The sequence below is a fragment of the Pongo abelii genome, chromosome 14, assembly GCF_028885655.2.
Source record: "Pongo abelii isolate AG06213 chromosome 14, NHGRI_mPonAbe1-v2.0_pri, whole genome shotgun sequence".
In the NCBI taxonomy this organism is placed as follows: domain Eukaryota; kingdom Metazoa; phylum Chordata; class Mammalia; order Primates; family Hominidae; genus Pongo; species Pongo abelii.
Window position 1 is genome coordinate 44,633,536 of NC_071999.2, and position 22,041 is coordinate 44,655,576.

The following is a 22,041-nucleotide window of genomic DNA, read 5'->3' on the forward strand; positions in this document are numbered from 1 at the left end:
AGCCTCCCAAGTAGGTGGGTGAGCCACCACACCTGGCTGGTTTGATATTTCTTGTTGTCAGCTTGACAACCTCCTCTAAAATAAACTTGAACCATGATCCATTCCTGAGCTGGATCACATACAAAAAGATGACCAACTCTATTAAAATCTAAAACCTATGAAAATCTAAGATCACTTTTCATTTTTAAACGGTATTTTGTATGTTATGTTAGTCAATAATAACATCTGAGATGGTATATTACAATTATATAATATAATTGAGACATACATAACAGGTGACTATAAAATATAACACCATTCTACTTGGAAGTAGCCTTTAGAAATGTGGCATTTCTTTCTGCTCCAAACCATAGATTCCTGCTGTTGAAAGGAACTTCAGTTTGATCTGCCATCAAATGGAGAAGTCTCTTCCTTAACATCTCTGGGGTTGTCAGCTGGCCCTTGCTTCACTTCATCTAGTGAGAGTAAATGTATGACCACCCTCTTGTTGGACAGCTCTAAATGATAGAAAGTTCTTCCTTTCCAAAGTTTTCACAATTATGTTAATCTTTTGTCCATGAATTAGGTATCTCTCATTCGAAAACCATATATTTTCATTTTATCATACTGCTTCCAAATGGATATCTGCTATATGCCAAAAAGTTTGCAGGGTAATTGTTGAGAACAGAAAAATTAATGAGACCTGGTGCCCGTTATTTTTTTATTTTATTTTATTATTATTATTTTTAGATGGAGTCTCGCTCTGTCGCCAGGCTGGAGTGCAGTGGTGCGATCTCAGCTCACTGCAACCTCTGCCTCCAGGGTTCAAGTGATTCTTCTGCCTCACCCTCCTGAGTAGCTGGGACTATAGGTGTGTGCCACCATGCCCAGCTAATTTTTGTATTTTTAGTACAGATGGGGTTTCACCATGTTGGTCAGGATGGTCTCCATCTCTTGAATTCTATTCTGCCCACCTCAGCCTCCCAAAGTGCTGGGATTATAGGCATGAGCCACCATGCCCAGCCCCTGGTACCCCTTCTTAAGGTGTTTATAATCTACTCGTAGAAGACATAATACATGTGCATAATTATTTCTACCTCAGATGTCAAAGAGAACATTTCAGTTCTATGAATCTTTGTTCAGATGAGGTTAAAAAACATGATACCCCAGACGGAAGGAGGTTTAATGAAGGAGAAACCTGGTAGGTGGTGATACAGGGGTAACAGGGGCAGAACATTGCAGGCAGAAAAGAAGGCATGAGCATGGTGAGGAGGGCAAGCACTGGGCATGTTAAGAAACAGGATTAAAACTCTTGGAGTATAGTAGAAACTAAACATAGGGCAGCAGTGAGAGTGAAATATAGGCCGTGCTGGGGTTGGTTGAGGTCAAGTTATAGAGCACCTGGAAGCCAGAGACAGCAGTGTGGATTTGATTCTCTGCACTAACGTCCTCCAAAGTGGAGCATAAACTCCAGGATGTAGGTAAGAGAATGCATGGGGGTGTGAGAAGATGTCAAAGCTTCTGTTGAGCTTTAATTTTTAATCTTAAAGGTGAAAAAAAGCAGTATGAAATGTACTCTATTGATTGAATGCCTTCACTGTCTATGTTTCAAGGTCACATGTCGCATTTCATGTACAGTAGAGGAGGCTTCCTGAGGGTCCCATGCAAGCTCCATAATGCTGAGAGGTTGAGGGGAAGCTTCACTATTTGTTGCCTTTCATTGAGTTTTCAGGTTATGAGGGACCCAGTTAGTTGGCATTATAGATTATGTCATCTAATTTTAACTAAAGTCATCTTTACAAAATTACAGATAGATTTAAAGAGATTCCTTTAGAGAAGCCACAGATTGAAAATAATACTCATGGTCAGGTGCGGTGGCTCACATCTGTAATCCCAGCACTTTGGGAGGCTGAGACAGGCTGGTCACAAGGTCAGGATTTCTAGACCAGCCTGACAAACGTGGTGAAACCCCGTCTCTATTGAAAATACAAAAATCAGCCGGGTGTAGTGGCACACGCCTGTAATCCTAGCTACTCAGGAGGCTGAGGCAGAAGAATCGCTTGAGCCCGGGAGGCGGAGGTTGCAGTGAGCCGAGATCACGCCATTGCACTCCAGCCTGGGCGACATAGTGAGACTCTGTCTCAAAAAAAAAAGAAAAGAAAAGAATACTCATGATACAATTACAAATAAAATATGGTACAGCTGACCTTCCTTTGATTCCAAGTACAAGATATTCAACACCCACATTACAAGACAAAAACAGTGCTAATCGGATGAGGTCTGACAAGAAATACTATTCTAAAAGTGACAATGAAATATGGCTATAGATGCAATTTTATTTATGGTGAACCTTCTCATAAGTAGTATACAGTAATATATATTGTGCCTTTGTGAAATGTTGAGAGGTTTCTTTCTCCGTTTTTTGCCATGTTAGTGTTCAACTTGAAACTAGAATAGCTACTTTCAGTTGCTGTATCACAAAGTATTAAACAAAGGCTTTTAAAAACAACAAAGCATATACATAGAGTTTAAATATGAATAGATATATAAAAATTATATGACTATAAAATATATAATACATATATTATGTGCACATTATAGTATTAATGATACAAATTTAGAGAGCCAAAAAGTTTTTTGAAACATTAATAAGCAAAAAAAAATCATTGAAAATATTTTTATTTTCACTGTATCTCAACCATTAAAATTTTTAGGCCTGTTTAAGAATGTACCTGAAATGCTATGTTTTCAGCTTGGTTTAAAATAGAAGAGACCAGGTGCAGTGGCTCACACCTGTAATCCCAGCATTTTGGCAGACGAATAGCTTGAGCCTAGGAGTTTGAGACCAGCTTGGGCATATATTTTTAATCTTATATTTTTAATGAAATATATATTGAATAAGCAAGGCAACACCACAGATAACTTATCGCTACCAAAAACACAAAATTTAGCCAGGCGTGGTGACATACACCTGTGGTCTCAGTTACTCAGGAGCCTGACGTGGGAGAATCACCTGAGCCCAGTAAGCTGAGGCTGTGGTGAGCCATGATGGCACCACTATGCTCTAGCCTGGGAGACTGGAGTGAAACTCCAGCTCAAATAATAACAACAACAAAATAGAATATATTTGCTTCCATTTGGATCATGATTTACTCAAATAAAGTTGGTCCATCCATTTATTTATATTAATTTTTAATTTATTCAACAATACTTACTAAATTCTTCCTTGCTAATTAAGTCTGGCTGCTATAACAAAATAGCATAGACTAAGTGGCATGTAAACAACAAATATTTATCTCTCATAGCTCTGGAGACTGGGAAGTCAAAAACCAAGATGCCAGCAGATTTGGTGTCTGATGAGGGCCTGGCCTCTTTCCTAAACGTGGTAACTACTTGGAGAGTTCTCACATGATAGAAAGGGTGTACTAGCTCTCTTTGGTCTCCTTTGTAAGAGTGAAACCCTCATGATCTACTCATCTCCCAGAAGTCCTACCTCTTTTTTCTTTAATTTTACTTTAAGTTCTGGGATACATATGCTGAACATGCAGGTTTGTTACATAGGTATACATGTGCCATGGTGGTTTGCTGCACTTATCAACCCATCATCTAGGTTTTAAGCCCCACATGCATTAGGTATTTGTCCTAATGCCCTCCCTCCCCTTCCCCCCATCCCCTGACAGGCCTTGGTGTGTGATGTTCCCCTTCCTGTGTCCATGTGTTCTCATTGTTCAACTCCCAATTATGAGTGAGAACATATGGTGTTTGGTTTTCTGTTCCTCTGTCAGTTTGCTGAGGATGATGGTTTCCAGCTTCATCCATGTCCTTGCAAAGGACATGAGCTCATTCTTTTTTATGGCTGCATAGTATTCCATGGTGTATATGTGCCACATTTTCTTTATCTAGTCTATCATTGATGGGCATTTGGATTGGTTCCAAGTCTTTGCTATTGTGAATAGTGCTGCAATAAACATATGTGTGCATGTGTCTTTATAGTAGAACGATTTATAATCTTTTGGGTATATACCCAGTAATGAGATAGCTGGGTCAAATGGTAAGTCCTACTTCAATACCATCACCTTGGGGGCAGGATTTCAATGTACACATTTTGAGAAAACACAAACATTCAGACTATAGCACCTACTGAATTTCAGGAACTGCATAAAGGACCCAGTATTCAAAGATGAATGGCATGGTTTCTGACCTCAGTAGTTCACAGACTAGTGAAAATAATAAAAACACATGGATAATTATTTTTACTGTGAAATGTACAGTGAGAGAACAATCTTTAGGATTATTTGAAAGCACATGGAAGGGACACCTGGCCTGAATAGGAGGCACTTAGGAGATGAGGCTCCTGAGCAGCCTAAATGAATAAGTCTAATCAAGGGAAGAAGAAAAGAAGGGCATTCCAGGCAGAGGCGTAGGATAGGCAAGGCACAGCATAGTGTACCTGGGAAATGCAAGCAGAAAAAGTTCAACAGAAATCAGATTCTCTCTGACAGGTGGGTGCTTAATTCCACTAAGAGACCCTGGGCTTGTATATTCTGAAAAGAAAATCAATAGCAATCAATTAAAAGCAGAAGGCTGCCAGGCCTATGCAGAATAATGACTGGGGAGGCCAACTAGAAAGAAGGGAAAATAGATAGTTTGTGTGTTAAAGCTGCCAGCATGGAAGTTGAATAATGAAATTACTAACTGTGATATTTAAATTGGAGACCCTGCTATTGAGGGGTTAAATGTGGTATGAACTGAATAAGTAAGGCAACCGAACAGGTTGGGACTACAAGAACAGACAAGTGAACACAATTAGAATTTTGCTTTTAGAGAATGAATGAATCTATATAAGGAAAGAGGACACAACCACAGCTTTAGAAAGTACATGAATATTTATACCTTAATACTAGACAATGTATTTATGTATATGCATGGACATGTGTGTGCCAGATGAAAGTTGAGACTGAAAGAGAATAGGAAATGTGTGTAAATATATATACTTTGCCTGAGAACAAGGAATTGTTATATGAGACTTGGAATGAAAAGGTTGATTGTATAGTTTCACTGATGGTGGTGTGACATAGCTCAGATATATGTGGCAGTTGTGTGTTATTTTCCAAATTAGATAATTCAGCTTCTATACATCTTATTTCATAACCCAGGCATTGTTATAGCATTTTCAGACACTGCAGTGTGGGTGGAGCAATCTGTCCGTCTCACAATGGGTCCATGTTTAGTTGTTTCGTGCAGTGATTTTGATGATGGTTATGTGTGCCTAGTTTCCTTATGTTTTTGCCTCTCTTACAAGCTTAGTTCTTCCTCCTTCTTGTTGATTCTAAGACCTACCCACTATTCTTTCAATAAATACATTTCTATTTAAATCGTCTTCAGTCTGCTCCTAACAATTGCAATTAAGAACCCTAACTTAACAAAGCCATAAAACTTCATTTCAATCCTTTTCATTGAGTAAGCCTTTAGCCTACTAAGGGACATAAATTGTGCCTGATGCTGTGCTGGAAACTGGATAGACAAAGATGAGTGACATAGTCCTCATCATACAGGTACTTAGAGTCTAGTGGGGGAACAACAAATATAAAAATAAATTTTAAAAATAATGATATGATATGGAATTTGCATGAGGGACCAATTAATTCTGCTCAAGGAGAGGTAGGGTGCTTCGTGAAGGTACAAAGAATTGTTTGAGTGGGGCCTGAAGGACAAATTGAATATCACCAGTTTCATAAGAGAAGGTTTCCCTGAAAGAGTGGTGCTAAAATCTGAATGTTTGTGTCCCTGCAAAACTCATAAGTTGAAATTCTAATTCCCAAGTTAGAATTAGGAGGCTTGGCCTTTGAGAGGTGATTAGGCCATGAGGGTGGAGCTCTCATGACAGGAATTCATGTCCTTGCAAAAGAGGCCTCAAAGAACTCACTAGCCACTTCCTTCTACCTGTGAAATTACAGTGAGAAGGAGCCATTTACGAAAAAGGAAGCAAGCCCTCACCTGACTCCTAATATGCCAGTGCCTTGGTCTTGGACTTCCCAGCCTCTGCAACTGTGAAAAATAAATTTCTGATGTTTAAAAGCTCTCCAGTTTACGTATTTTGTTAGAGTAGCCCAAATGGACTAACACAAGTGGGTTGTAGGAGCCAACAAAAGGAGACGAAAGTTTGTGATGCATTTGTAGCCTAGCAAGTGGAGTATGGCCAGAATGTCGCAATCATGAAGCAAGTGCCTAGAAATAAGGCCAGAGTGATAACACGAAATCTGATGATGAGGTCTGATTATGAATGCCTGTGTATACCATAATAAAACATTCATTTATTTGATAACTACCATCACAGTTTTTATTTTATTTCATTTTATTACTTTTTTACTTTTCTTCTTTCTTTTTTTTTTTTTTTTTAAAGATCCCCACTGGATACCTGTTTCACAAACCATCACGATTTTTAAAGCAAAAAAAGTGATAGGATCAAATCTGTGTTTTAGAAAAATAATGCTGGTGTCACTGTGAAGGCAGTAAGAACCTGGTCAAGGCAACACCAACATAGAACACATTTGAATGTTTAGCTTCAAACATTCAAAAAATTTTTGCTTACATTCCAAGGGAGAGGTGTACACAGCTCAAAACTGAGAAAGCAGTAATGCAACCCTTTATTTATTTTTCATTTATTACTATTATTTTTTAAAAACAGAATCTCACTCTGTTGCTCAGGCTGGAGTGCAGTGGCATGATCTCGGCTCACTGCGACCTCTGCCTCTTGGGTTGAAGAGATTCTCCTGCCTTAGCCTCTGGAGTAGCTGGGAATACAGGTGTGCACCACGATGCCTAGCTAATTTTTGTATTTTTAGTAGAGATGGGGTTTCGCTAAGTTGGCCAGGCTGGTCTCGAACTCCTGACCTCAAGTGAACTGCCCACCTTGGCCTCCCAAGATGCTGGGATAACAAGCATTAGCCACCACGCCTGGCCGAACCCTTTAGGTAAATGCCAACTTAGGTGGTAGCTGGCTGTGTTATCTGAGTTAGCCATATATCCTTGGAAAGGTTTCTTTAGTCTTGGATTACTCATCAAGAGGAGTACTAATTACATGATAATGTAATGATCCTTATGTTGCAGGGTAGCTGTGAAGATAAAAATAATGTATAATAAATTCTAGCACAGAGCCTGATTTTCAATAAACATAGTTGTTAAATAATGGGAGCTACTATTATCAACACAATGAAAAATGTAGAAGGCTGAAAATTCTATGACTCACTAGACATAGCTTTAATAAATGCCATATTATATTTTGATGAAGCCACAGTAGCCAATACACAGTGACTTCCTCTTATTTCAGAAGCCAAAGGGCAAGAAAGCTTAAATAACCATCTAAAGCAATGGTGTCCAATCTTTTGGCTTCCCTGGACCACACATAAAATACACTAACACTAATGATAGCTGAAGCTCTAAAAAAAAATTGCAAAAAATCCATAATGTTTTAAGCGAGTTTACAAATTTGTGTTGGGCAGAATTCAAAGTTGTGCTGGGCCATATCCAAGCAGTCTGCGGGCCTCAGGTTGGACAAGCTTGATCTAAAGGAGAGGAATAGGAGCTTGGAGAGGCCCTCCTTTCAACCTTTTCTTTTTTTTCTTTATTTTTTTTTGTTTGTTTTTAGATGGAGTCTTGCTCTGTTGCCCAGGCTGGAGTGCAGTGGTGCAATCTCGGCTCACTGCAACCTCCGCCTCCCGGGTTCAAGCAATTCTCCTGCCTCAGCCTCCCTAGTGACTGAGATTACAGGCACGCATCACCACATCTGGCTAATTTTTGTATTTTTATTAGAGACGGGGTTTTATCATGTTGGTCTCGAACTCTTGACCTCAGGTGATCTGCCCACCTTGGCCTCCCAAAGTGCTGGGGTTACAAGGGTGAGCCACCGCATCTGGCCTCAACCATTTCTTAGAAGGTAAGAATCTCCACATTTCACTCTATTGTATGGTTCTTCTGTCATTTTCTTTTAAATCCTTTGCTCTTTTACATGTGTGTATTTGTTCTCCCATTAAATTGAAATATTCAGGTCAAAGCATATCTTTTAATTATTTTGATGTTCTACTAATTAATGGAGCTTACTATAAAAAATTATCTTTCACATTTTCACTAAGAAACGTTATTTTCAAAAATATATGGATACACACACACACACGTATCTGATGAGACACACCTGAAAATTTATTTTAACTCTTGACAAATATTGATTTTAAGCTCTTAACAATTTATAATTAGCCTCATAAAAACACACTTAAGTAAGCATTTAAAACATAAAATAATTTCCCTGTTTTCATGCTACCACATATTATTTTAATTCATGAATATATCATTTACTTTTTTACAACTGTTAATTCAGAGAATTAGAAATAAACATGAAAAGTGGGTCATGGTTACTCTACCTTAATAACCTCTGTTAATATATTTAGTAATACATGAATAAGACTAGACAATTTCAATCAGTTTAGAAAGGTGCAAAATGGAAAATGGAAGCCTTCCTTCCACTGGAATGCCATCCTGAAAAAAAATCTAAATTTATATGTATCTCTCCAATTCATGCATGTAAGTGATCTCAACATACATACATAATATAGCTTGCTTTTTCACATAGTATATTGTGGGATTCTTTCCATGTTAGCATTTAAATCTCCTTCATAGCAGATAACACTTGCATAGTATTCTGCTGAATGAATGAGTGCATCATAGTTTATTTGTTCAGTCCTCTATTGATAGACACTCTGGTTGTCTCTCTTTCCTCCTCCCTCCCTTAGTCTCTCCTTCCTTCCCTCATTTCTTCCTCTCTCTCTCTTTCTGCCTTTCTCCCTTCCTTCCTTCCTTTCTCTTTCTTTCTCTCTCTATCTCTATTTTTCTCTCTATTACAAACCATATGATAAATATCTTTGTTTATATACTGTGGCAAGTTTTTGCATTATATCCATAGTAAATGTCTAGCAGGAAGAGTGCCATGTTATGAGGACACTCAGATAGCCCTGTGGGAAGGACCATTTAGTGACGAATTGAGCCTCATTTTAGTGAGTAGCATATGCCAGCCATGTGAGTGAGCCACCTTGAAGTGAATCCTCCAGCACCAATTAAGCTTTCAGATGACTGCAGTCCTAGGTAATATCTGATTGCAGCTTCATGAGAGACCCTGAGCCTAGATCGCCTAGCCAAGTCACTCTTGATTTCCTGACTCACAGAAGTTATGATTTTTTTTAATATACTAGTTTTGGGGTAATATGTTAAGCAATATCAGATAACTAAATACTTATGGCTTGGAACAGTGGTTGTCAACCCTGGACAATTTTGCCCCTCAGGGACATTGGCAATGTCTGAAGACATTTTGATTGTTCCAACTGGGGAGGATGCTACTGGCATTTAGTAGATAGAGACCAGTAATGCTGCTAAACATCCTACAGTGAACAGAATAGTTCTCAACAACAGCAACAAAATATGCAGCCCCAAATGTCAATGGTGCCAAAGTTAAGAAATCCTGAATCCTAGAATAACTTAAATAACATTGGAATCATTTTTTTTTTTTTTAAACGTAAGGTCTCACTCTGTCGACCAGGCTGGTGTGCAGTGGCATGATCTCGGCTCACTGCAACCTCCGCCTCCCAGGCTCAAGCAATTCTCCCACCTCAACCTCCTGAGTAGCTGAGACTACAGGTGTGTGCAATACCACGCTTGGCTAAATTTTTGTATTTTCGTAGTGACAGGGTTTCTCCCTCTTGCCTAGGCTGGTCTCAAACTCCTGGGCTCAAGCTATCTGCCTGCCTCAGCCTCCAAAAGTACTAGGATAAGAGGTGTGAGCCACCATGCCCAGCCCAAATATTTTCTTTCTTTCCTTCTTCTTTTCTCCCCTGCTTTCTTTTCTTTTCTCCACACCCCCTTCCAGCCCTCTCTTTCTTTTTTCTTTTTTTTGGTGACAGATTCTCACTCTGTTACCCAGGCTGGAGTGCAGTGGTGCAATCACAGCTCACTGCAGCCTCAACCTTCTGAGATCAAGTGATCCTCCCACTTCAGCCTCCCAAGTAGCTGCGATACAAACATTCACCACCACAACTGGCTAATTTTTAAAATTTTCTGTAGAAGTGGGGTCTCTTGATGTTGCCCAGGCTAGTCTCGTATTCCTGGGCTCAAGCGATCCTCCTGCCTCTATCTCCCAAAGTGCTGGGATTACAGGTATAAACCACTGTGCCCAGCCTCTATATCTTTTTCTTTTCTTCGTCTTCTTTTTTTTTTTTTTTTTTAAAGAAGGGGTCTTGCTCTACCATCCAGGCTGGAGTGCAGTGGTGCAATCTTGGCTCACTGCAGCCTCTGCCTCCCAGGTTCAAGCGATTCTCCTGCCTCTGCCTCCTGAGTAGCTGGGATTACAGGCATGAGCCACCGCACCCGGCTCCATATCTTTTTTAATTTCAGATTTTTAATCACCTTTACAGGCAGTGGTAATTGATGAAGTAAGTCCTGACCAACGTAAAAACATATTTTTGCAATGAGGTGCTAAAGTGTCACACAACCTCTTTTGCAAGCTAGTTGAATTCCAAGATCCTGTCCTTTTTGGAGTTTTGGAAAACAATATGTGAAATAGGTTATTATTTTAATTCTAACACTTTTTCTATAGATCCTTCTGGATTATCTAGGAACACACTGCATCACCTATTAAAAAGTGTAAATTTTTAAAATTCTCTCTAATCTTTATGACTTTTTTCTTAGTTTATTATTCTGGTTTGAGTTTCTAGTGAAATATTGAATAGCAATGATAGTGGATAGTTTTTGTCTTATTCTTGATGTCAAGGAGAAAGTTTTAAATATTTCCTTAGGTGTGATGTTTGTCATAGGGTTTTTTTTTTTTTTGTATATACTCTCAATCCAATTAAGGAAATCACCTTCTATTCAAATTGCTAAGAGTTTGCTTGTTTCTTTAATCATGAATGGATATTGGATTTTATCATCTGCTTTTTCTCAATCTATAGAAAAGCTCACATGGGAGAAAGAATAGTCTTTTCAGCAAATGGTGTGGGAGACAACGGAATATCCACATTTAAGACAATAAAACTGGATCCCTACCTAACATCCATACACAAAAATTAGCTCAAGGTACAAGATAGGCTTTAATATAAGTGCTGAAACTATAAAATTGTATTAGGCCTGTGCAAAAGTAATTGCGATTTTTGCCACTACTTTCAATGGCAAAACCTGCAATTACTTTTGTGCCAATGTAATAGAAGAAAACACAGGAATAAATTTTTGTGATCTAGGTTGGGTAATAATTTCTTGAATAAAGCACCAAAAGCACAAATAATAAAAAAGGAAATTGATAAGTTGTATCTCATCAAATTAAGATCAATTGTGCTTCAAAGGATGCCACTGAGAAAGTGAAAAGACAAACAAAAGTAGGAAAAAATATTTTCCAATAAATTGTTAGGACTGGTATCCAGAATATATAAAGAATTCTTACAACTCAATATCACTAGTCACTAGGAAGTGGAAAGCCAAATCTCAATGAGATATCATATCACACTGAGTAGGATGGATAAGATAAAAAAGACAGACCATAACAAGTGTTAGTCAGGATGTGAAGAATACTGGAGCCCCTCATACAGTGCTGGTGGGAATGAAAAATGGGGCAGTCACTTCGGAAAACTATTTGACAGTTTCTCAAAACATTAAACATAGAGTTAACCGTAAGAACAATCTACTCCTAGGTATCTTCCTAACGAAAGTGAAAACATATATCCACACAAAAACTCTCACATGAAAATTCAGAGAGGCATTTTTCATAAAAACCAAAAATTTGAAACTACCTAAATAGCCATCTGACAAACGAATGAATAAAATATGGGAGATCCATATAATGGATTATTATTTGGCAATAATAGGGAATGAAACACTGATACAAGCTACAAAATAGATGAACCTTGAAAAATTATGCTAAGTGAAAGAAGTCAGGCATGAAATGTTACATATTGTACAATTCTGTTTATATGAAATGTCCAAACTGGCATATCTATAGAGACAGAGAGCAGATTTGTGGTTTCCTAGGGTGGTAGAGAGGGGAAAATAGGGAGTGCTAGTGGGTACAGTTTTCTTCTTAAAGTAATGAAAATGTCTTAAAATCAGATGATGGTGATATTTGCCAACTCTGTAAATGAACTAAAAGCTGTCATATTTTATACTTTCAACAGGTGAAGTTTATGGCCTGTAAATTATATCTCAATAAAGTTTTTAAAAACCAATATAAATTTGTATTTTTTATTACTTAAACATTTTGTCTATTTACCTCCAATTTACTTTTTAAAATAAACAGCTTTATTTTTTTTCTTTCAATTTTAAGATAGGGCTTGCTCTGTCACCCAGGCTAGAGTAGAGGGCAGTGGCATGATTATGACTCACCGCAAGCTTGAGCTCAAGTGATACTCCCACCTCAACCTTCCAAGTAGCTGGGACCACAGGCATGCCACCACACTCGACTAGTTTTCGTTTTTTTTTTTTTTTTTTTTTTTTTTGTAGAGACAGGGTCTCGCTATGTTGCCTAGGCTGGTCTTTAACTCCTGAACTCAAGCGATCCCCCTGCCTAAGCCTCCCAAAGTGCTGGGAATACAGGTGTGAGCCACCACACCTGGCCTAAAAAACAGCTTTGAGATGAAACTTGCATGCCATCCAATTCATTCATTTAAAGTGTACAGTTCGGCGGTTTTTAGTATATTTACAGAATTGTGCAACCATCACCACAATTTAGCTTTAGAGTATTTTCATCCCCAAAAACTAACCTGTACCATGAACTGATACTCCCCATTCCCTCTTCCCAACACTCCTCTTCCCAGAACCACTCATCTACTTTCTATCTCTATTGATTTACCTATTTGAGAGATTTCACATAAAGAAGTCATACAATATGTGGTATTTCATGACCGCTCCTGACTTGGCATGTTATCATTGTCATTCCTTTTAATTGTACATATTTGCAAACTCTACATTATATTATTGCTTTGTATATATACAAATTCATTTGGATATGTACACCTTAGGTAAACTTCTGATATTTTAATTTTGGTTACACTGAACTTAAATTTATCTGTGAAAGAGAAAAGACATCTTACAATATTGAGTCTTCCTGTTGAAGAGAACAATATTTTTTCATTTTTTTAAGTTTTATGTTCTCCCAGTAGCACTTTAAAGTTTCTTCATCTAGGTTCTCTGTATTTTTTGTTGAATTCATACCTAGATATTGTTGCTTTTTGTATATTTTTTTCTTTTGGATAGTTGAGCCTTCTCTTCTTCATTAGAGTAGAGATGAGTGGTTTTTGTCAGTGTTTTCTTTATGTGACCTGTGTAATAGGTAATTTTCCCTTAAGTCTGATATACAATATAACTATGTACATAGACATATATGAAACAAGGAAAATTTACGACAAGAGCCAAATAGTGTTTCTGACAAATAACTCATAGAAGCCCAGCGATTTTATTTTGATCCAAATTTTAAAAACTGAGAAAAGAAAGAAAAAAAGCCAATGATGTTTGTTTTCCAGAGTTTCCTGGGAAGTTTTCTCAACTTGTTACTTTCTTATCCATTACTTTACAGCTACATGGGCTCTGGTCCATTTGTGTTAGGGCCAAGTTCATCTTGTTTTGAGGCCTGTACACTTACACACTTTCTTCTGCCTGGGAATGATTTCTCCTCACATTCTGATTCTCCTTCAAATCTCAGTGTAAGCGTCAACTCCTCTCCAAACCTTCCTGAGTGACGTGGGCCTTTTCCTTCATTTTCTTTCACTGTGCTACTTCAAGCCCTGAGCACTCATCACAACCTAATAACATCTGTTAACAGCTTTGTCTGTTTCAGACACACAATGTAGATTCTCCAATGCCTACCAGAGTACCTGGCACATACTATGCCTTCAATAAATAATTTTCAAAAAAATAAATTCCGATAAGGCAAATTTAATTTAAACTTTCAGTTAACTTATATTGAATGTATATGCCAGGCACAAGTCTTGGTGTATTTTACATATTACATTTGATTGTCATCTAATTAGCTCAGAAGGTCGCAGATTCATAATTTCAAAGTCCTCTCTAATCCTATAAATTTTCTCCTCCTACCTGAGGGTCTTGTCCCGCCCCCCACATCTTCTCCACCCCTCACGCTTCTGGAAGCCCAAGCAGGGTTGCCCGGCGGAGACTTCCGGGGCCGATACGCATGCGCGGTCGATCTGCACATGCGCAATACTGGCGCTGCCGCCGCCGTCCCTGCCTGGCTGAGGTGGCAGCAGGGGGCGGAACGCGCAGCGCTATGGCCGAGGGCAGCGGGGAAGTGGTCGCAGTGTCTGCGACCGGGGCTGCCAACGGCCTCAACAATGGGGTAGGCGGGACCTCGGCGACGACCAGCAACCCGCTGTCGCGCAAGCTGCATAAGATCCTGGAGACGCGACTGGACAACGACAAGGTAACCGGGGCTGGCGGGGCCGGAGACAGAGGTTCCCGCGGGGCTGAGCCGGGCCAGGGGCGGCGTCTGTCAGGGACCCACTGCGGTCTCCCTCGTCCCGGCAGCAGAGGGACCGCGAGTGACCCCCCCTGCAGGCTTCGCTGCTCTGCGGGCGCCGGGTCGGGGGGTGAGAAGGGGGAGCCCCAGCAACCTCCGGAAAAGCGAAGGGGTTTCCTGGGTGTTCTCTCCACCTGAAAAGGTGCCTTCAAGGCTCTCTGGATGGGATTGGTGAACTGTGGCGCCTCGAGAAGTGTCCTCCAAACACCCCCGGAGGCGTTTGGCTGTGTGAGCTGGGAGAGAAGAGGAGAGCACAGGACTGGATAGGAAACAGATGCAGAAGAGCAGATTCCAAGATAAGGCAGCGCGAATGGGCGTCGGGAGACCAAGAGAGCAGTGGTAGGGATAAGGGTGCGTTTCCACCGACAAGTGACAACAATTGCAATAATTTGCAGTGCGAAAGAACTACCTTTGCCCGTGGCTGAAATGAGCTCATATCTCCTAGTTTTTGTTATGAGCCAAGCGCTATGATTTGTGGGCTCAGGCTGTATTTCTTTAGAAGATAAACTGACCGCATGCTCTCCCAAGTACTTCCTGAAACTTAAGTTGGACTTTACAGCTCCTCACATACCCAGCCATCTCTTCTGTCTCTGTGAGTCGCTAGGTAAATTGGTCATGACAGTGTAACATAAAGAAGAACATATGTCAAAGTTAGAGAGTTTTATAGGTGAATATGTAGGTAACTGAAAATAAGCTGTCGATAACAATTTGATTCCGATATGTAAAAAAGTAACATTGCAATGTAATGAATAAGAAATTAGGGCTCTGTGGGCTACCACTTATTAGATAGAACCACTAAATGTGTGCATTATGATTCGAGTAAGTCCCTTCACTAATCTCAGCTTCTGTTTAGGAATTAGGAATACTGCTAGTAACTTTCTCATGGTTGTTATTTGAGGACTCAGTGAGAGACTCCAGGTAAAGTCCTTTGCAAAGAGCCTGGCACTTACTGTTTCTTAACAAATATTAATTTTATCATAAAATTTATGAAGTGTTTAATGTGTCTCATATTGATATTATATCATTTAAGACTGCTACTTGCTCTAATATAGATAACATGGCCTTTTTTTTTTTTTTTTTTTGAGACACAGTTTTGCTCTTGTTGCCCAGGCTAGAGTGCAATGGCGCAGTCACGGCTCACCGCAACCTCTGCCTCCCGGGTTCAAGCGATTCTCCTGCCTCAGCCTCCCGAGTAGCTTGGATTACAGGCATGTGCCACCACGCCTGGCTAATTTTGTATTTTTAGTAGAGACAGGGTTTCTCCATGTTGGTCAGGCTGGTCTTGAACTCCTGACCTCAGGTGATCTGCCTGCCTCGGCCTCCCAAAGTGCTGGGGTTACAAGGCGTGAGCCACTGCGCCCCCAAATGAACTTCTTTTTACCATGAGGGAAATAAAGCATGGAGAGAGTGCAGCTAGGTTGTCATATAACTAGTAACTGGTGGAACTGTAATTTGCATCCGAGTCTGTGATTTCGTTCATTCAACATTACTGATTACTTCTTTGAACCAGACCTTAGGACATTTCAAGGCTGTAGTCAAAAGAAACTGCTTCACTTTATGGTTTTTTTTTTTTTCTGTACGGTAAGTATTTATAGTTGTAAACATATTTTTGCTTCCTCTGAAATATTAAATTGAATTTATATAAATAGCTTTACTATTTTTGTCAATCCAGCCAATATTTCAAAATAACAAACAGAAACATGAAAAGGTAAGCCTACTAGAATATACAGTAGTGGAGGTGTAGAAATGTATATCTGCAGAATTTAGGGTACTATGGGGATGTCCTGGGCTTGGTTCTCTGCTCTCTCTTCCATTCATATTCTCTCTGTAAGAAAAATCTTGTACTTTCATGGTTTTAAGTAGAAAAAGCATGATTACTCTCAAATTTATAACTCTGTTTCTGACATCTACTGAGCTCCAGATTTGTAGAATTAGTTGTCTATACTATACCTCCAATTGGATACTGATTGACGTCATAGAACTTAACATGGGCGGAACTCTTGATTTTTCCTCTAAACTGGTTCCACTCTCACTAAAGAACATCACCATTTACCCAGTCAAGCAAGAAGCATATGAATAATTTTGGATTCTTGTCACTTTTTTTTTTTTTTTTTTTTTACGTCTCCTGTCAAATCCACAAACATCCTGTAGGTTCTACTTTGAAAAATATTTTTGGAATATCTTTTTTTTTTTTTTTTTTTTTTTTTTGAGACCAAGTCTTACTCTGTCGCCCAGGCTGGAGTCCAATGGAGAGAACACGGCCTTACTGTAGCCTTGATCTTGCTGGCTCAAGCGATCCTCCTGCCACAGCCTCCCAGGTAGCTGGGTCTACAGGCACGTGCCACCATACCTGGCTAATTTTTTGATTTTTTTGTAGAGATAGGGGTCTCACTATGTTACCCAGGCTGGTCTTGAACTGGCATCAGACTTTCCTCCCAACTTGACCTCCCAAACTGCTGGGATTACAGGTGTAAGCCACCGTACCATGTTTTGGAATATCTCTTTTTCGTTTGTACTACTGCCATCTTGGTCTAAGCCACTATCAAACCATACTTGGATTATTTTAGTTTTTTCTCTGACCTACCTCCTTTCTTGTACCCCTCTACCATTCATTTTCCTTACAAAGTTGGAATAAAGTTTTATAAATATAAATCGTCTTACATTACTCCCCTGCCTAAAATCGTAATAATTTCTCATAACTTCAGTCATAGTGGCCTTCCTTCTACTGCTTTAGGGTCTTTGTACTCATTGTTTGCTCTGTGTGTGGAAGGCTTTGTCCCCATGACTGGCTATTACCTACCACTGAGGCCTCAGTTCAAAGTCACCTCAGAGAGGCCTTCCCCTTTAAATTTCTCCAAGTTCTACTTCCAGTTATTCAGTTTCTAGCCTGGAGGATTCCAGTACTTATTCTTAAATAGATGGTTCCAGAGATAGTTAATGTGTACATTATATATGTGTCAACTAGGTATACACAAGTAAGTATGCATGTATATATTCCTTTTAAGTTTTTAACTGTTGGTATTATAACTGTTTCTACGCCTTGATGTTTCACTTAACATATCTCAAAGCTTATACTACGTAAGTGCGTAAAGATTTTTTTTTTTGTAAATGGGTATATCATAATTTATTTAACCAATCCCTTTTAGATGGACATTTATATTGTTTCTAGTCTTTGCAATTCCAAACAATTCTGCAATGAATAATCTTATATATATAACACTATACACAAGTAAGTATATACCCTTATTGTGTTCTGGAAATAAGCATGCTTCAGTAATTTGAAGGTCATTCAATATTTTTTGGATTGTTTAATGAAAACAAATCATTTGAAAATGATTTCATTACATTTTGTCTTGAGATTAGGAAACCATTTAAAAATTAGTTCCAGTAACTGTCTTCTGTTACCAATTATATAGGAGATGTTAGAAGCTCTCAAGGCACTTTCAACCTTTTTTGTTGAAAATAGTCTGCGGACTCGAAGAAATTTACGTGGAGATATTGAACGTAAAAGTTTAGCCATCAATGAAGAATTTGTAAGCATTTTCAAGGAAGTGAAGGAGGTATGTAAACTCTTTTCATTTAGCATATATTGAGAACTTACTCTTATGCCTGGCTCTGTGCTAAGTATTTTTTTGAATTAGGTTGATATATTTGCTATTTGTATACTATGCCCAGATAGAAAGCTTAGCTAATTTCTCTTGCTGCATCTGGGTCTTTATTTGTATTAATGTGATTTATGAATCTGTGACTTCCACAAATATTAATTCTTAGAAAGTTAACATTGTTCTAGAAGATTATTTTAGGAATTTTAGCTTTTTTAACAAAAAAATTAACATTTCCCTGAATGGCTTTCCAATAGAAATATCCCCTCATTGCATAAACCTCTCTTGGATAACAACTTCTCTACTGGAGATTAATTAGAACTGAGTTACTTTTACTATATCCCAAAATATGAAAATTTCAGATTAAGATCAGTAACTTCAGTGTATTAATAATGATTCATCATACTTGAGAGTGTAGTCTACTCACCATAGAGTGAAAATAAATTTTATTTATGTTATTATATCTTTATTATGTAATATTTTATTAACTTTTAATACATTGTAATATTAATATATTTCTATGTGAGTTATGGAAGTGTTGCACATGGTTTCAATGAGAGTTCAATAAAAATAGGTTGTTTTTAACACCTTGGTAGGTTTTTATTGACTGAAGACTAATAATTTGGAAAGGATTTTTTAAAAAAAATTACATTAGGGATGGAATCTTGCTATGTTGCCTAGGCTGGAGTGTAGTGGCTGTTCCCAGGTGTGATCATAGTACACTACAGCATCGAACTCCTGGGCTCACGCAATTCTCTGACCTCAGTCTCCCAAGTAACTGGGACTACAGGTGTGTGCCACCATGCCTGGCTCTTTTAAACATCATTTCCTACTAAAAGGAACAATCTTACCAGTATCAGAAAGCAAAGATGCTATCTGAGACTATTGGATACATGTCAAAAGGACTCTGGAGCTAATGTGAAGAGGATTCTTCTACTGGCCAAACATAGGACTATTTGAACATCAATAAGAATAACTGCAATTGAGTAACACTAGCAATAAAGGGATATTCAGTTTTATAAAGCGTTTGCCATTTTCCTGCGGTCATATTCTCTAAAAGGAATGGACTATTTTCTTTACATTTTTTCTAACACGAGATGTTATTCTTTTTAATCATTTCCAATTTTAAATATAGGATCTCTTGTCATGCCTTGACCAAAAAAATAAAAAATTATGTAACTAAAATAAGGATTTAGCTAAGAGAAGAGAATCTTCTTCTTACTGTATATATGATGTTTTATGTTACTTTTCTCCTTTTCAGGAACTTGAAAGCATAAGCGAAGATGTTCAAGCAATGAGCAACTGTTGTCAAGATATGACAAGTCGCCTACAGGTATTATATAATGGCTAGATTTTGGCATAGTTCCTGCTATAAACTTTCAAAAATTATTAGGTTGACAAAATGTGTAGATATCTAATCCATAATGCCCTGTAGGAAATTTGGGTATAAATATAATCCTTATTTTTAAAAATTGTAGCTATCTTTGTGTTTCTTTGGATAATGATTTATTAATATTGTTCAATTAACTTTAGAGCATTTATATTTTGGTCTAGCCAGTACAGAGCTAACTACGTAGAATTTTGATAAACCTTTCAATTCCATAATATTCTAGAAATCTAGGAGTAATGATTTTTTTTAGTAAGAAGCCTTAGGAATAATTTCACACTAAAGCTGTGCCTGATAAAGACCCAGCTTAATTCTGATTTATGCATAACCTTAAAAAAATTCTGGGAAAATATGTATACTTTTAGGTCTTTTAATGAAAGCAATCCTAAACTTATAATTTGGCAGCAGGATCAGCATTTGACTTAATTACCCTCATTCATCTAATTTTGGAATAGTACATAGAATAGTTTCCTCCTAAGGGCCAATCATGATTATGTCTACCACCTTCACATTTTAACAGTGAGCTTATATCTCTAAGTGTCTCTTGGAACGATTGACATCAACAGTGATTCTAGGAAGAATCATTAATGCATATTCTACAGATTAATCACAGGCTACTTGCATCGTCAGTTTGCAGAACTAGTTAATTTCTTGTTTCTCTGAAATTTTATCTTTTCTGGTCTTGTCTAAATTTTGATATTCTTACTAATCTATCAGATATTATTGGCATGTTTATTGTCTCTTAGTCCAATATTTAGATATTTGTTAATTTGACTATTTAAATAATTATATAATATAAACTAATTATTAATGGCCATTTCACATTTTTGGCATATATTTACTTTATTCCTCAGTGGTTGATTTTGTTTCACCCTTCTTTTTCTTTAACTTTATTTTCTTTTCTTCTCTTTTAGCTTCCATGACATAATGCCTTTTCTCAAATTATGCTTTATAAGGTTTTCTATATTGTACTTTTGTGTTTTTTAAATAACATTATGCTTTGTTATATTAGACTACTCAGTTTCTGATTTTTAGTGGTAGTATCTCTTATTTTTTAATTTGTATCCTTAATTATGTTTTTATACTTTTCATCATATAGAGTTTTAAATATAAAAAGATCATAGTATTTTTATTTGTGCTATTTTTCAAACAATTTATAAATATTTTAAATTACAACCAAAGTGTCTCTTTGTTTTGTCTTCTGTATTTTTTTTTTTGAGACAAGTCTCGCTCTATCCTCAGTGGCATGATCTCGGCTCACAGCAGCTTCCACCTTCTGAGTTCAAGCAATTCTGCCTCATCCTCCCAAGTAGCTGGGATTACAGGCGCCTGACACCATGCCTGGCTAATTTTTGTGTTTTTAGTAGAGACAGGTTTTCGCCATGTTGTCCAGGGTGGTCTCGAACTCCTGACCTCAAGTGATCCGCCTACCTCGGCCTTCCGAAGTGCTGGGATTACAGACATGAGCCACTGTGCCCGGCCAGTCCTTTATATTTTTTTCGCACCCACCTCACATCCTATTTTTTCTTCTACAGTGGCATGGGCCTATTTTCTTTCTTTATTCAGATCAACTTTATTGAGGAATAATTTATGAATGGTAATAAACTGCATCCATTCAAAGTGTTCAAACTGATAGGCTTGACAGTTTTATATGCCTATGAAACAACAACTATAATCAAGATACAGAACATTTTTATCACATATAAAAGATTCCCTCATAGCTTTTTGATTGAATATTTAAAAATATTTGATACTGCCTATTGTTTACATTTGTTTTTGATCCACATATCATTTCTAATAGTAGGAGGTCCATGATTTTGAAAGTTTTGTTTATTCCTTAAAATATTGCTTAAAGCTAATTTATTTGGTATAGCACTATTGGAATTCTAATAGTATACATTCATAATATCAACTTTAATATTTTTAAGTTATTCATAAAGAAAAGTATTTCTTAGAGTATCCTCACTCTCCCTTTTTCTTATAGAATGTTGTTACAATGATTCATTTAATTATTTAATATTTTCTGAAATGCTTTGACTATGTCACCTTTTAGAAATTATTAGAAAACATTTAAAAATGTAATCAGTTGTTTTATATATGTTAATGTTAACATATAATGTTAAACCACCTTTGTGGTTTTTCTTGGATAAATTACATTTAGATGCATATGTTTATTATTAATTCAGAAATAGTCATCTTTAACATTTAAGATAAATGGAGATTGAGGTTAATCTTCATTAATATTATTAAATATTACTTTGGAATTCTTGCCATAGTTTATAAATGAAAAAATCAGGAAATATGCAAAAAATATTTGCAAATTCTTATTATATAACATTGTGCTAAAGTATCATATTTCATTGATTAATAAACGGTGTTGATTGTAAGGTGCACCCTCAGTAATGACTAGATTAAAAAGCTAGTAAATGTTTTTTGATGTTGATTTTGTGAAGCATTCTTTTTTTCAGAAATATTAAAATGTAAATATATCTTTGACTTGAGGGGATACTATATTT

At 37.5% G+C, this 22,041-nt stretch overlaps 1 protein-coding gene across 4 annotated transcripts in view; it reads left to right on the forward strand.

Moving 5' to 3' along the window:
- The first annotated feature begins 14,193 nt into the window (after nucleotides 1-14,193).
- The window catches only part of COG6 (component of oligomeric golgi complex 6), a 140,319-nt gene continuing 132,471 nt past the window's right edge, over nucleotides 14,194-22,041 (forward strand). For 2 of the 4 annotated variants that reach the window (XM_009248593.3, XM_009248594.3), the window contains exons 1-3: nucleotides 14,231-14,440; nucleotides 17,953-18,096; nucleotides 19,400-19,471. In XM_009248593.3, the coding sequence (XP_009246868.2) occupies nucleotides 14,288-14,440; nucleotides 17,953-18,096; nucleotides 19,400-19,471 (369 nt within the window). In that variant the 5' untranslated portion in view covers nucleotides 14,231-14,287. Of the gene's footprint in view, nucleotides 14,441-17,952; nucleotides 18,097-19,399; nucleotides 19,472-22,041 lie in introns of all 4 variants that reach the window. The other 2 variants (XM_002824197.4, XM_009248592.3) reach the window with 2 other exon arrangements.